Below are 14,536 nucleotides of genomic sequence, written 5' to 3' on the forward strand. Positions count from 1 at the left end.
AGGCTCTCCTCCATGGCCAGGGACCAGTATGAGACCACCACTGTGTCCCACAGATTCTAAAATCTGGATCCAAGGAACAAACATGCAAGAAAACCCTCCAGTTTGCCCTGCAGCCCAGACCCCAACCCATCTGATCTCTTATCCCACACTTCCTACTCTCTGGCTAGCTTGGCAAAAGGAATTTTCAGTGGATAAGCCCTCCTTTTAGGGAGAGTTTCTTGATTCTCCTTACATTTCTGGAATCGGCTACCCTACACCAAGCAGGAACACACATTTATCGTGAGCCATTTATTTAGTAGTCGCTGGATGAGTCTATAAAGACATCAACAATAAGCCAAGAGTTCAAAATCAGCATGGAGTTATTTTTGCCTGAAGAAAATCCAAGCCAGATGGTAGCAGAGTATCAGGAAAAGTAAGCCAAGCTCCCAAACTGAGCAAGGAGGTTTAAAAAAAAAAAAATCCTCTTACTTTAGGTTTTTCTGCTCACTCCTTTGCCAGACCAGCAATTTAGTTTCCTATCAACTGGGTTTACTGAATTCTTTAGTATCACTGGAAAACAAGATACATAAAGTATTCAAGGTCTTGTTGTCCATCAAAGCGTCCTGGTCCACGCTGTTGGCGACAGCAGCTGTGCGCAGTATCCAAGGAGTACCCTCAGAGGTGACATCACGTCTTTGCCTGCAAGCCGCTGCTGGTCCCTCTTCAGGCCAGTGACAATTCAAACAAGGGGCATCCTTCAGAGTAAACCCGGAGGAGACTTGGGGAAAACTAGAATGGGGTTTGAATCTATTAAAAAGCTTACAGCTGTCCCTCACTGACGGGCCAAAGGGCCCAGAGGAAGTGAAGTTGCTGTTTCCTTTAGCCATACTCCCAAATAAGTCAGATTTACTGAAACTGAAGGGTTTGCTTCTCCACAGTTGAAACAATTGCACTTGGTGCTTACAGCAGTCTTGACGTGAGATCTTGAGGTGAGTAGTATGATCATTGCTGTCTTGCAGAGAAGGAAGCGGAGGCCAAAAGAAGTTGAGTAACTTTCCTGTAAGCAAAGTAGCCAAGATGTGAACCAAGGGTTCTGCTTCCAGTTCGCCCAATACCATCATCTACCAGGGCATGAAGCCAACATATTAAGTACTGAAGAGAATATTCTGAAAAGCAATCCGGTTTGCCACAGATTCTTGCAAGAATTCTTACACAATCATTAGAACTATGTTACAGGGTGGAATGTGTAGACCAAGGAAGACCCCCACTGAGGAATAATGCTCACTGGAGGTCAGCTCACACAATACACTTCCTGGGAGGCTCAGAACTTCTGGATTGAACAACAAAATTCTCCTTTTTTCGCCACTTCCTTCCTTTCATTTAAGCCAGACAGGCTCTTTGTCCCCTCTAAAGTCCCATGCACATGTTTATAATTATTCTTGAGAAATGATAAAGTGAGTTCCCTCTTGGGAGAGTTAAGAAGAACCGCTAAACAATTGGAAAAAACGGACACAATGGGGACAGTGATGAGGGCGGGTCTGTGCACCTGGAAAAACCACTATAAAATGCAGAGCTGGAAGGGGCCTCTGAGAGCACCTGATAACAGTCCAAGTTATCTTTGGGCAGAAGACCCTGAGACCCAGCAGTCAAGTGACTTCCCAAGATCATGTGGTCAGTGAGTGGCAGAGCTGGTCAGAATCCCAGTCCCGTTGACTCCTAGCTGAAGGCACTTTTCACTTAATCATTGTTTTAGGAGACTGTGTCTTATTTCTAAATAAAATCCAGCTAGCAATCCAGATCTCCAGCACTACCCCTGAAATGACTCTTTGGGGAAACTGTTGACATTCCCCATCTTGAGCTGTCCTGGTTGGGGAAAGGAAGGGAAGAGAAAGGAAAGGAAGGGAAAGGAAGAAGGAGCTTTCCATCCTGAGTCCCCATAACAATAACTAACAGTAGCTAAAATTTATTGAGCGCTGTGCTGGGCACTGTGCTTAGTACTTTATATGGATTAATTCGTCTAATCCGCTCAACAACCATACCAGGTAGGGATGATTATTTCCACTTTACAGATAAAGAGGATGTGGCCCAAAGGACCTAAGGCACTGGCTTAAGCTCCCACAACTGGTAAAGAGTAGTAAGGACTGGAGGGTTGTAGCCCAGCTCTGTCCTACATCAAAGCCAGTGCTCTGAACCAATGACTTTTAAAACCATATGGTAGGGGCTCAGTCGGTTAAGCGTCTGCTTTTGGCTCAGGTCACGATCCCAGGGTCCTGGGATGGAGCCCCACATCGGGCTCCCTGCTTGGCCAGAATCCTGCTTCTCCCTCTCTCACTCCCCCTGCTTGTGTTCCCTCTCTCGCTGTGTCTCTCTCTGTCAAACAAACAAACAAACAAATAACCATATGGTAAATGCAGGGCCCAGGGAAACTCAAATTAAATTTTGGCCAACCCCAGGGAATCCTCATGCACTGGCCTGCTGTCCCTGCCAAAAACTGCAGCCCCTGCCTAGCTGAAAGGGGGCATTTCCACCCTGGTGGCAGACTGGGGACTTGGGTTTCTTCCTTCTTCGGCCCAGACTCTTTAACTGGGAGGTTGGGGAAGAGTGAGAAGAGCAGTAAGGAAGGAAACGTTCAGGACTGGAGGTTTTACTAGGGACAGAAAGAAAACAGGTTTGTTCTCTAAACCAAAGGTATTCTAAAAGCCACACCCTGCCTTCAAGAGCTACAGAGGAAATTCTATGCCATTCTGAAACTCTTCCACCACCCTCAGCAACCATTTCGCTAACAAGTCTTACATCCGCTAGAACTTAAGACACAAGAAAGGAGTTCAGGGCAAAAGGAACCACTCATCTCTCAATTGGAGTTTCTCTTTATAAAATCCCTTTCCCCAAGTGAAGAAAGTAACGTACCCAGCCAGCTCTTTGGGACCTCTCTAAATGAATGAAGGCTGTCCAAAGGAAGGAGCACTGAGACTTTCCACAGGGGAGGATCAGGAAGTATGTTTCAAACTTCTTACCTCACTGGGTATTAGTATTTTTTTTTAAAGATTTTTTTAGAGTCTTTTTCTTTTTAAAGATTTTATTTATTTATTCATGAGAGACAGAGACAGAGAGAGAGAGAAGCAGAGGGAGAAGCAGGCTCCCAAGGAGCAGGGAGCCCGATGTGGGACTCGATCCCAGGACCCTGGGATCATGACCTGAGCCGAAGGCAGACGCTTAACCATCTGAGCCACCCAGGCGCCCTGGGTATTAGTCTTTCGAGCTCAAGGGACCTTTAGGAAACAGTACACCTTTGGCAGGTGAGACCAGCAAGTAATGTCTACAAAAGTTGTGAGAAAATGCCGGTGCTTGTGGAGGAGTGGGCCCAGAAGGCAAAACTCCTGCCAACATGATGCATTGCTTTTTCTCCATATCTGCTGTTTATTGCAATTTTGTGCTTCTCCAAAATTCTCAGCACCACACTTGAATCTTAACATTCCTTTTCAGTGAAAGCATATCAGTGTGGTCCCCGAGCCATCCCCAGGTTACAGGTATAAAGAACAGGGCCCTAGAAGCAGCAGTAATTCACTGTTTGACAACAACCGTATTTCTTCTCTGCACGGTTTCTGACATAGAGCATATACTCATGCACTTGGCTCTGGAGCTCACCCAGAAGAATAAATAATTCAAGCCAGCCTCCATCACTGCCAACCTTAACCCCATGCCTATTGTTTTTGAGACAGAGGAATTCACATCAGCTTTGATGAAGCATTTAAAAGGTACACAAAATTAAACTACTTGATCTCGCATATAACTCAAGAGCAACCAGTCATTCCACACACGGGATTCTACTTATAGCGGTAAAAACCTGGTTTCTTCTTGGGAAAGAAGAATAAAATAGGAACTTAAAGGCACTTACTCTTGAATGTCCAAATACCCCGCTTCTATGTTCCCAGATGCACTCAACTTAATGGGTACACCGTAAACATGCGACAGCTTCTTGCGTTCCGGCATCATTCAGAGCTGCGGTCGGGGAGGCTCATGACATGTGTGCCAGGCGTCAGAACGACAAGCGAGCCGGCCAGGGTTCGTCGGTTTCATCTCCAGTTTCTCTATAGGGCTTTTCAGTCTAGAAGCCACCGACCCAGGGGCAGAAGACAATGTGGCTCAGTACAAAGAACACGGGCTTTGGAGTACGTGACTGTAGGCAAATCACCTAGCCAACCTGGCTGGGTTATTGGAAGACGGATCGTGTGCTCGGGCTGTCATAACAAGATACCACAGACGGGGTGGCTTACACAACAGCTTTTTGCACAGTTCTGGAGGCTAGAAGTCCATGATCAGTATGTCAGCATGTTTGATTATTTCAGAACTCTCCCTTGTGGGCCTGCAGAGGGCTGCCTTCTTGCTATGTCCTCACATGGTCTTTCCTCTGTGAACATGCATGTCTGGTGATTAAATTTCTTCTTATAAGGACACCAGTCATATTGGATTAGGGCCCACCCTGCAGATCTCATTTTAACTTCGTTACCTCCTTAACACATTATGCAGTCACATTCTGAGGTACTGGAGATTAGGGCTGCAACATCTGAATTTGGGGGGCACCCAGTTCAGCCTGTAAGAAAGACTAAATGACAAAGGTGATAAAAGGTCACATTTTTCCTGTCTTTGGCATAAGGAAAAAACTTGTGCTTTGGAATCATAAAGCATTACTTTCGGGCGCCTGGGTGGCTCAATCAGTTAAGCGTCTGCCTTCGGCTCGGGTCATGGTCACAGGGTCCTGGAATCGAGCCCTGCATCGGGCTCCCTGCTCAGCAGGGAGTCTGCTTCTCCCTCTACCCTTCCCCCATGCTCGTGCTCTCTCTCTCTCTCAAATAAATAAAATCTTTAAAAAAAGAAAATAAAGCATTACTTTCAGCTCCTGGTTCTATTGCTTGGCTAATTATATAAATTTGGGCACGTTGCTTGTCTCATCATCTGTAAAATGGGCATAAGAGTATCTCCCTCAAAAGGATTGTTGTGAAGATCCAGTGCTGAAGTGCTTAACATACTGGAAGGGGTAGGCAGAATGTAGTTGCTATTACTGCATTATTTCTTCCTAGCAATAATTGTGACTAATGCTTCCTATTAGCTTCTTTTTGTCAAAGTGCTTTAGCAGCTAGCCTTGGTGATGGCCGGTGAACCAAATAAAGTGAGAAATTTGTCCTAGGGATTTCAAGAAACATTTCTTGGTTGGCTGAATAAAGACAACGGCAGAGGTGGCAGCTGAAATTTCCCCCAATGGAGCCTTACTACAGTGATTACACAAGTCCACATCAGCCCCCCAGCATCAGACCGTGTCCCTCCCAGTATGATGACCCAGGCTCTTCCTCTTCCCCTTAACCTAGCTCATGACAGTTTCCTTTCTAACAAAAGTCAAAGGCAGCCCATCTGGAGAGCTCTGGCCAGAAAAACAGCAGGACTAGAAAACAAGCCACATGCTACCAAAAACTCCACCATGCCAGTGAGCCCTTTCAGGGCAGGGGTTGTTGGCTGAGCTGAAAAGGAGTTTAAAATCGTTGCTTCCAGTCAGGAAGGCCTCAAAGGACAGAAGCCCGGTTCTCAGTTTCGACCATTCCAAACCAGCAAGGATAAAAGGAACCTCCAGAAGTAAGACCAATCCCCATCCTGACACATAACCATGTCATTACATGATTACAGCACCATTACTCTAACAGGGGTCTGCAGATCTATGCCTACCCATAAACTATTTGCTACTGGTCCATCACAAAGCACAGAAATCAAGAGTAACATTTAGAAACTTTAGCAGCAGTTTGACAATTTTACATTCATTAAATCTATAATAAAAATTTTATGGTTGTTATTTTTGTCTTATTTCATTTTCCTAGAAATTCATTCTTACTGTATCTTACAAAAGTACTGGTCCATGGCCACTAGTCCAGCAACAAAAACAGCTTCAGTGCTGGGTTACAAGCTTCTTAACAGCTGAATGTGAACAAATCTCTCTCCTAATTCAGCACGATGTGGCTACTTGGGCTCCAGTATATCCCCCTCCAAATCAAAAAATACAGTAAAAATCATAGCGTTTTTCTTCATTCCACCTTGAGAAGAAAATGGTAGTCTGCTTTCTTATCAGGAATATAATAAAAACCAGCTTCCAGGATACATTCCAGTCCAAACTTCACCATACTGGAAGTCATCAATGTCCAGAGGGCATTTTTCTTAAAATATTTCTAAAGACCACAGACACAATACTCTGTTCAGAACTAGAAGGTATCAGTGGGGACAATTCTGAATGTGAGACAGAAAATCGGGATTCAAGTCCTGGCTTTACCGCCTAAAAGCTTTTTGACATCGTGAAAAGTGATAATCTCACCGAGGCAATTTCCTTAACTACAAAAAAATGGAGATTAAAGTTATCTGCCCAATCTATATCTTAGGAGTGTTCTGAGATTCAAGTAATGTCTGTGGAATGTGTCCCGTAAAGAGCAGAACATGATGGTAATGGGATGAGTACTGTGGGCCCAGCCTTCAAAGAATAAAATAGGAGCTTTTGACAGACTCAGAATAGTTCAGGGGTGCGTGGGTGGCTCAGTTGGTTAAGCGGCTGCCTTCGGCTCAGGTCACGATCCCAGGGTCCTGGGATGGAGCCCCGCATCAGGCTCCCTGCTCAGGGGAGTCTGCTTCTCCCTCTCTCTGCTGCTCCCCCTGCTTGTGCTCTTGCTCTGTCAAATAAAAAAAATCTTAAAAAAAAGAAAAATAGTCCCTAATATAGTACAGTGAGGAAGCTGACCAGAATACTGACATTCTTCAAATATTTTGTTAATTTTGATATAGAAAAAAAATTTTGATTTAGAAAATGATGCCTTCAGGGCACCTGGGTGGCTCAGATGGTTAAGCGTCTGCCTTTGACTTAGGTCATGATCCGGGGTCCTGGGACCAAGTCCCGCATCAGGCTCCCTGCTGAGCAGGGAGCCTGCTCTCCTTCTGCCTCTCCCCCTGCTTGTGCTCCCTTTCATGAATAAATAAAATCTTTAAAAAAAAGAAAGAAAAAAAGAAAATGGTGCCTTCCAATCTTTCCCTGTGTAGAAAGTACTCTTATTTTCTCATGAACTATTAAGTGTGTTTGTTTCCATCCATCCTGCCAGCCATCTAGCACCATGGTGGACACAATGAGGGAGTCAAAGAAGAGCACACGGCACTGGCCCCTGGGAAGCCGAGGGCTGCAGGGTGTTCCGATGGCAGGCTCCAGACAGTATGGGACTCAAACACAGCAGAAACAAGAGAGGGGAAATAACTTATACAACTCTTTGGGGACCCCCTCAAAGGACCACAAACTTAAAAATACACCATTTCCCTCCTATACTTCAAGGCAACAGAAGACCAGAAAATCATAATGTATTTTAGCTTTATTGGAGACATATTACAGTAGACAAACAGGTAGACAAACACATGCCTTATAAAATATACATTCTCATGTGTGAGAAAATATAAATAGATACTAGGAAAGGACCACACTGAACAACTTGGCTTATAACTCTCTTTTGGTACATCTAGTACCAGGGCTGCTCAGACTGACATCCTCTGATGGGAAAAAGGGGGAACAGAAGAGGGTAGAAATAGTCTATCGATCAAGAGGCCACTTTAAGTAGCCAAGAGATACTCCAAGAGCACTTGACCACCTGAGGATCAATTTCTCTTTCAAGACAGTTATAGTTGATAAAAGATCACTTTACTTTTTATCTAAAAACAGGCTCAAATCAAGTTGTTTTTTCACCCCACCCCACTCATTGGTGGAGATTATTAGGGCTGCTAAGAAACACTCAACAAACAACCTTAAGGGAGCAGGTCCAAATATTACTCGACACACACACACCAACGCATGCACACATGTGCACACAGACACACACACACGTCCCTACCTCTTATTACCCACAAAATCTTCAGATGATTCATGGGCTTGCAGGTGTTGTTTTGTAAAGAGCAGCTTGTAATATATCTCTTAATTCAGAACTTGCTATTTTTGTCAACAAACCAGGCAGTTGTCCAAAAAAGAAAAAAAAAATTAAGGCTAACTGATGTTGGTTGAGACTGTACTCTAAAAGTTTTAAGTTAGAAGCAGGAGGGAAAAACATCTGCCAGACTGAACTGGGAAAGAGGCCACGTCATAGAAGAATGAAACATTCCTCGTAGGATGCCAAAAATCTCAGCTCAACCTCGTAAGGCCCAACTGCTTCACAATTACCTCTGTAATCTACATGAAGAAGCAAACTCAGAAATGGAGCACACAGCATTTAAAATGGCAGTAAATTTACCTCTGTTGCTCCATTATCTCCTGGTATTTCTGTGGATATTAAAATGATTGGAAAAGGCTATAACACACTTGGGTAAAATACTGGGTATAAAGCTAAACACAATTCCAACCCCATTCCAACTAAGTCCTGCCTGGTAAGAAGAAACAGGCATAAAAATGAGTAAAAAGGAGGGTCATAATACATTCTATAGACTCTTAAAGTTTTTATTATGGTAATGCCATTTGTTTTAGTAACTAGTTATAGATTTCTTCAGAAGTGTAAGCGCAGACTTTCATGTTTTTAGCCACTAACACAGAACAGGCTCCTTTTGTCAACCAAAAACCAAAACTTTTGAGCTAAAAAAAATTTAAGTGCTCTATACTTACTATACATAAAGGATTTTGAAGGGGAAAGTTTTAAGTCTGTCAGATTGCTTCTGGAAATTTCCAATGATAAAATTGAGAGAGACCTAAAAGTCATCTTGCCCATATTCCATTCTCAATGCAGAAATTTCTTCAGTGCTATTAACAGATGATTATTGAGCTTCCACGTGTACTTTTCCCACAAAACATGGATTATTCCAATTATTGGACAAACCTAATCGTTAGATAATTAGTTTATACAGAATTACTAGCAAGTGTATACTGCCCCTCCCTATTAAGTTCTGCCCCACAGAATGGGGCAGACATGACCCCTGTCCTCAGGAATAAAAAGAGTGAATTTAATCCTAATTCATGGTGACACTTTAAGTAATTACTCTTATTCTATCTCCCATCTCTTAGGAAAATGGGCAAGAGTCTAAGTTGCCAGACATCTTAATGTTGCTTTTACAACCCCCCAATGGGCAGTGTGAAGACAACTATTTTTAAATATGAAAGTTAAGTTTCAGAAAAACACACACAAAACACTCTGAGATGGCACATTAGAGGGTTTCTGGTACTTTGTATCCCATAGAGTAACTTGCACAACTAGGGAGAGCACTTTAGAAGCAGCTGAATGACAGCCAATGGCTTATGTAGAGACCATGTGCCAGTAGGGTGTGGAGTTAAAGGAAGATGCTATTTCTTCTTCCAGGTAGACTTGAAGAATCGGGCTAAGGGGGGCATAACTTAAAAGAATCTATGTATCCCTACTGATACAAGGAGATAACTGGGTGAGGGGCAGACACATCCCCCTCAGCATTTTAGTTTGCCTTGCTTTACAACATCCCTGATTAAAGAGGCATTAGGCAGACATCACACTGCGGGGAAGACACACTGATGAGCCACTAACCCTGTTTACAGTAGAGGGACAAATCACTGCTTGGTGAAAAACATATGCAATAATGAAAAATTTCAGCCAAGTCGTTCTAAGATTAGGATTTATTAAATTATTATTTTTAAAACCAGGGGTAGGCTCTTGACATTTAAACAAATTCTTGACTAGTTCTTTAGTTACTTCAGCAAGCTAGGAGTATCTGGGAAGGCATCTCAGCCATTGGTGTTGACATGAGGGAGACCCCGGCCATTCAGGAGACCAGACTCTGACAGTCGTAGGAGGAATAGGACCACTGCTAGGGCAGAGGCAGCACTCCTGTATTGTAAGTTTTCTAGGACACTGGTTCGCAGCCTGGTTTTCGGTTCTGTCACCCTAACAGCCGATGCTCACCTGCAGCCTCATTCTAACTACACCTTCACTCAAGAAAAGTCTGTCAGCATTTGAGTGGGAGTACAGGATAGTAACAGGATTACCTGTACGAATGAAGCCATTTGAAAGGTAAGGGAGTCACAAACCAGCTACAGATTAGCTGCAGGGCACCCCTCACCTGATTCTGATGCTCTGGCGTGCGGCACCACTAGCATTCAGAGCCGCTGCTCTAGAGAGCCATCAGTGGCTTCCATCGAGTCAACACTCGTCGTTCACTGAGATGGTTTCAAAGCAGAATAGCTCTTCTCCTCGAGAATATTTCTTACACTGTCCCTCCTGCTATGGAGGAAGTGAATCTGGCTCAAGTCAGAGTAAGCAGCATCACTCTTGTTACTCTAACAAACATTTCGTGAAAGCAGCTTTTTATTAGAGGAGCAGAATCCTCCTTGGTTCCTGGAGGATTCACAGAACATTACAGCTGGAAAGGGCTTTAGAGCATCTAGTAGAATTCCCTCATTTCATTAATGAGAAAATCAGGCTGAGAAGTAGACACCTGCCCCTGACTGCACAGCCAGTAAGGAGCAGAGCTAGGAACAGAATCAGGTCTCCCGATTCTACGTCAGCCCTGTACAGGTAACAGTAGAACCTAGTAAGGAAGAAGAGGAATCACAAACTGAAAGGATGGGAAAATAGTGATATTTAAGAAGTTCGAAGTAAAAATGAACAGAGGCTGACAGTTCGAAAAAGAAAGGAGAGAAAAAGCCTGGTGGTACAAAACCGCGAAAGAGACGCCACTGCCTATGGGAGAAAAAAACTGGGATTGAGAACTAGTATGCAATTCAACTTTCTGGCAAAAAGCGAAGACATTATGTGAGTTTAGAAGCCTTGAAATGCACAATAACTTAGAAATAGATATTTTCATTTAAGTGATGGAAGTTATCCAGCACGTAACTAGTACTCACTAGATTGAGAGGACAGAATCTGACAGCCTAAGTAAGGAAATCTGAAAGAACAAAGAAAAGAAGAACTTTAGTCCATTACATTCCATTAGAAGTTCTTTGTTCATATAAAGCTTTCTGCTATCAAAAATTCAAGAGAACTTTTTGGCTTAAATAATCACTTGTATAAAACAAGGAAAACACTCTAAAGCTTTATAGTATAAGAATTTGTGCACATTCGACTAACTCCCAAAAGCACTCTTCCCAAGATATACTGTGCCTTGGTAGAAGAGATAAAAAAAACAAACAGAAAAGAAGCATCTTTGGTATCCTCATCAACTAAGGACTTTGCTGAAAGACATTCCCAAAGAAATTTTGTCTATGTGCACATGGCTATGACAAGACTGCTAGTCTTTTGAGTCTTCTTATGCTAGAAAGGTAATATTACCTGGCACTTGTAAACAGATGGCAAATGACCAGATGTATGAAGAAAGTGGTTAATTTTACCAAGATTGTGTTTGTGTGTATGCAATCACTAGGTACCCTGCCTCTATACATATACGTCTTAACAAACACATTTTTAAAACTTTAAACAAAGTCTTTAGGTTCACTAAACCAAGTCATACAAAATCTGTGGTCTGAGAAGCTGCTGTCAATATTATAACTGGGTATTATATATAATTTTGGCATATCAAAAATATTTACAATGCAGCTAACACATATGGTCAATGAATACAAAAATTATTTATAAATGCACATATATTTACAACGAGATCCCTGGGTGGCAGGGACCAAAAAAAAAAAAAAAAATTCACAAGAATACAACACCCCTTGATGTGGTAACAGTTGGTCAAGTCTGGGATTCTTGTCAAAGACCTTGAATATCAAAGCCTCGGTCTCAACTAGATGCTTAAAACCACTGAAGAATCCCGGACACACTTCCCAGAGGGCTCCAAAGTTATTTCTGTTCCTTGGAAGACACAACAGAACAGTGATGTTTTCTCAGAATCATTCTGCAGGTTGAGACAATCCAGCATGTTAAGCAGCAATGAGGCTCTCCCTAAAAGGCAATGCACAGCCGGGCACAACCCCATGGAACCATGAGCAAGCACATTTGTCCTATGTTTTCCTCTGCCCGTGTTGCACATGTTTTATTAGATGTACCCATTTCTGTCAGCCGTTTCCCTTTCTTCCTCAGGAATAAGCCCAAACAAATGCCTGGCCCACGTCGGTGGGGTCAGATGTAATTGCAGACAGGGTAAAGCAAATGCTGACTTTGGGGTTTCTTCTGAACTCTGAGGTAGCAAATACAAAATGAATTAACTGGAGTCTTGGCCCAGATTTCAGCCTGGAGTGAGGTTCATGTGCCCTCACTACCATCTTGAATGTTCCGAGTCCTACTAAAATCAAAAGCATGGTCGTGCAACCTGTGACAGGACGTGGGGGAGGCAGAACCCTCTGGGCCACTCTCTGCCAGACCCTCATTCTGATGGAGTTGTGGTGGCTCAAGGACTGGCTGCTGGGAAAAGGGAGGATGAGGCAGGCCTAGTTCTTTGCTTATGTTCCAAAGAGGCCGCGGCAACGTTTCTGAGAACGAAAGACAATAATCAGTGGCAATGGAAGTTCAAAATTAATGGTCTAAAACTTCATTTTCTTTTACCCAAATCCTCCCAGAAATAAAGATACCCCATATTCCTGAATAAGGACATTTAGAGTAAATGTACACTTGTCATCTTCTTAGCAACAGTTAACAAAAGAAAACAAAATAGGAACTGGAACCATGGTCTTTCAATAGGCTTAACCAAGTATTTACTGAAACCCTGCGATATGTCCTCCGCTTTCATCTATTATTAGTGGTTCTGCTGCTACAAAAATTTAAAAATAAAATTCTTTAGACACATGGAAACAGACAAAAATAGTATCCATATTGTAGTGAAAGTTGCATGATACAAAAATCACTGATTCAGTGCAGCTATTACATCTTTAAATAACAAATGAGTATGTTTAAAAAAATTGTTTTAAAAATAAACCATCTCCCTCCAGCTTCTAGCATGCCAGTTATTCTAACAACAAAATAATAACCAAAAGCAGCAATTTTAAATCAGATTATCTATACCTTGGTTTCAAAAATATGCATTTCTCATTCACCTTATTTACTGCAGTGGTGAGCTCTTTCCCCAAAGAATATTTGCTGAAAGCTATTAACTTCATGGGGATGCATTTTGGAAAAAGTCAGGCAAAACATTCTGGAAACAAACACTCAGAAATAAAAACAAAACCCTTATGGAAAAGTAAGCTAGGGCAGGGTTTCTTAAGCTTTAACGTGCATACAAATAACCTGGGGATCTTGTTAATATAAAGATTCTGGTTCACTGGGTCCAGGGTGGGAACCTTGGTCTGCATTTCTAACAAGCTCCTAGGTAATGCTGAAGCTGAGACCACACTGTGAGTAGCAAGGAGCTAGAGCACCCCAGGGAGGAATGAGCAAGGCACCAAAACACTCATTTGCTGACTTCCTCACTTACAGACCAAGTTAACAATTGAGATATCCCTAAAGTTAGGGAAAAGATGCACTGCATTTTTGGCTCCACTTAAAGTCTTTTTATGTGTGTAAACTCTTTTAGAATATGGGAACACGGAATTAGTGCCGGTGCACTTCTTTCATGGACACTGAACTTTAAAGCCAAGACACACTTTTCTCTGACTTGTACCCTCTTTAGAAATCTCTGGAGTTGGTCCCTAATTAAGAACAAAAGAGCACATCTTAAAAGTCCCATGTCATGTTTAGTTTTGTGAGGAAGTGCCAAGCTGGTTTTTAGAGTGGCCGTACCATTCTGCATTCCCACCAGCAATGTTTGAGTGCCCCCGTTTCTCTGCAGCATAACCAACATTTATGTTGTCACAATTTTTTTTTTTTTAATTTTTAGCTCTTCTGATTAGGGTGTAATGACCTGTTATTGTGGTTTCAGTTTGTATTTCTTTGATGTCTAATGATGTTGACTATCTTTTCATTTGCCATCTGTGTACATTTATATTCTCTTAGGTGAAAGATCTGTCCAGTTCTTCTGCCCATTTTCTCATTGACTGGCTGATTTTTCTGTTCAGTTGTGAGAGTTCTTTATACATTGATACTCTTTATTAAGTGAATGGTTAAACAAAAGGTAGACATCTATATCTTGGAATGCTACTCAGCAACTGAAACGAATAGACTTTTAATATACAACAACTTGATGAATTTTGAGACAATTTTGCTGAGGGGAAAAAAGCCAATTCCAAGCTTACATGCTGTATGATTCCATCTACACCACATTCTTGAAAGCACAAGATGTTCCCATGAGGGGAAACTGGGTAAAGGGGACAAGGGAAACTCTCTGTATTCGTTCTTACAACTGCATGGGACTCTATAATTATCTCAAAATAAAAAGAATAGATTAAAAAAAAAAAATCCCATGTCAGATCATGTACTCCTGCCAGAACCACCCCTGGAAGCAAGTGCAGTCCTCACCCCCACCCAACTTCCTGTGCCCTTCCATTTTAGGTTGACAGGAGGGTGACAGCTGATGAAAACCCTGGATGGACAGGAAGACATGTGCAGCAGTGCCCTTCCCGGTCTAGAAAGAGTTTTGTCTTACTGACCGAGGTGTTACCACATTCCTCCTCTGCCCAATGTGACTTGTGTGTCTTCTCCCAGGCCGTGGAGGAGGGCAGCCACTATCCCACAAC

At 42.6% G+C, this 14,536-nt stretch overlaps 1 protein-coding gene across 7 annotated transcripts in view; it reads right to left on the reverse strand.

Moving 5' to 3' along the window:
- Positions 1–285: 285 nt before the first annotated feature.
- Positions 286–14,536, reverse strand: part of LRIG2 (leucine rich repeats and immunoglobulin like domains 2) — a 71,315-nt gene continuing 57,064 nt past the window's right edge. For 5 of the 7 annotated variants that reach the window (XM_025872441.2, XM_025872440.2, XM_025872439.2 and 2 more), the window contains exon 18: positions 286–1,036. In XM_025872441.2, the coding sequence (XP_025728226.1) occupies positions 519–1,036 (518 nt within the window). In that variant the 3' untranslated portion in view covers positions 286–518. Of the gene's footprint in view, positions 1,037–7,346; positions 12,401–14,536 lie in introns of those variants that run through there. The other 2 variants (XM_025872445.2, XM_025872442.2) reach the window with 1 other exon arrangement.

Source organism: Callorhinus ursinus, unplaced genomic scaffold, assembly GCF_003265705.2.
Source record: "Callorhinus ursinus isolate GAN/ISIS: 27379988/994484 unplaced genomic scaffold, GSC_fseal_2.0 scaffold9, whole genome shotgun sequence".
Taxonomy (NCBI): domain Eukaryota; kingdom Metazoa; phylum Chordata; class Mammalia; order Carnivora; family Otariidae; genus Callorhinus; species Callorhinus ursinus.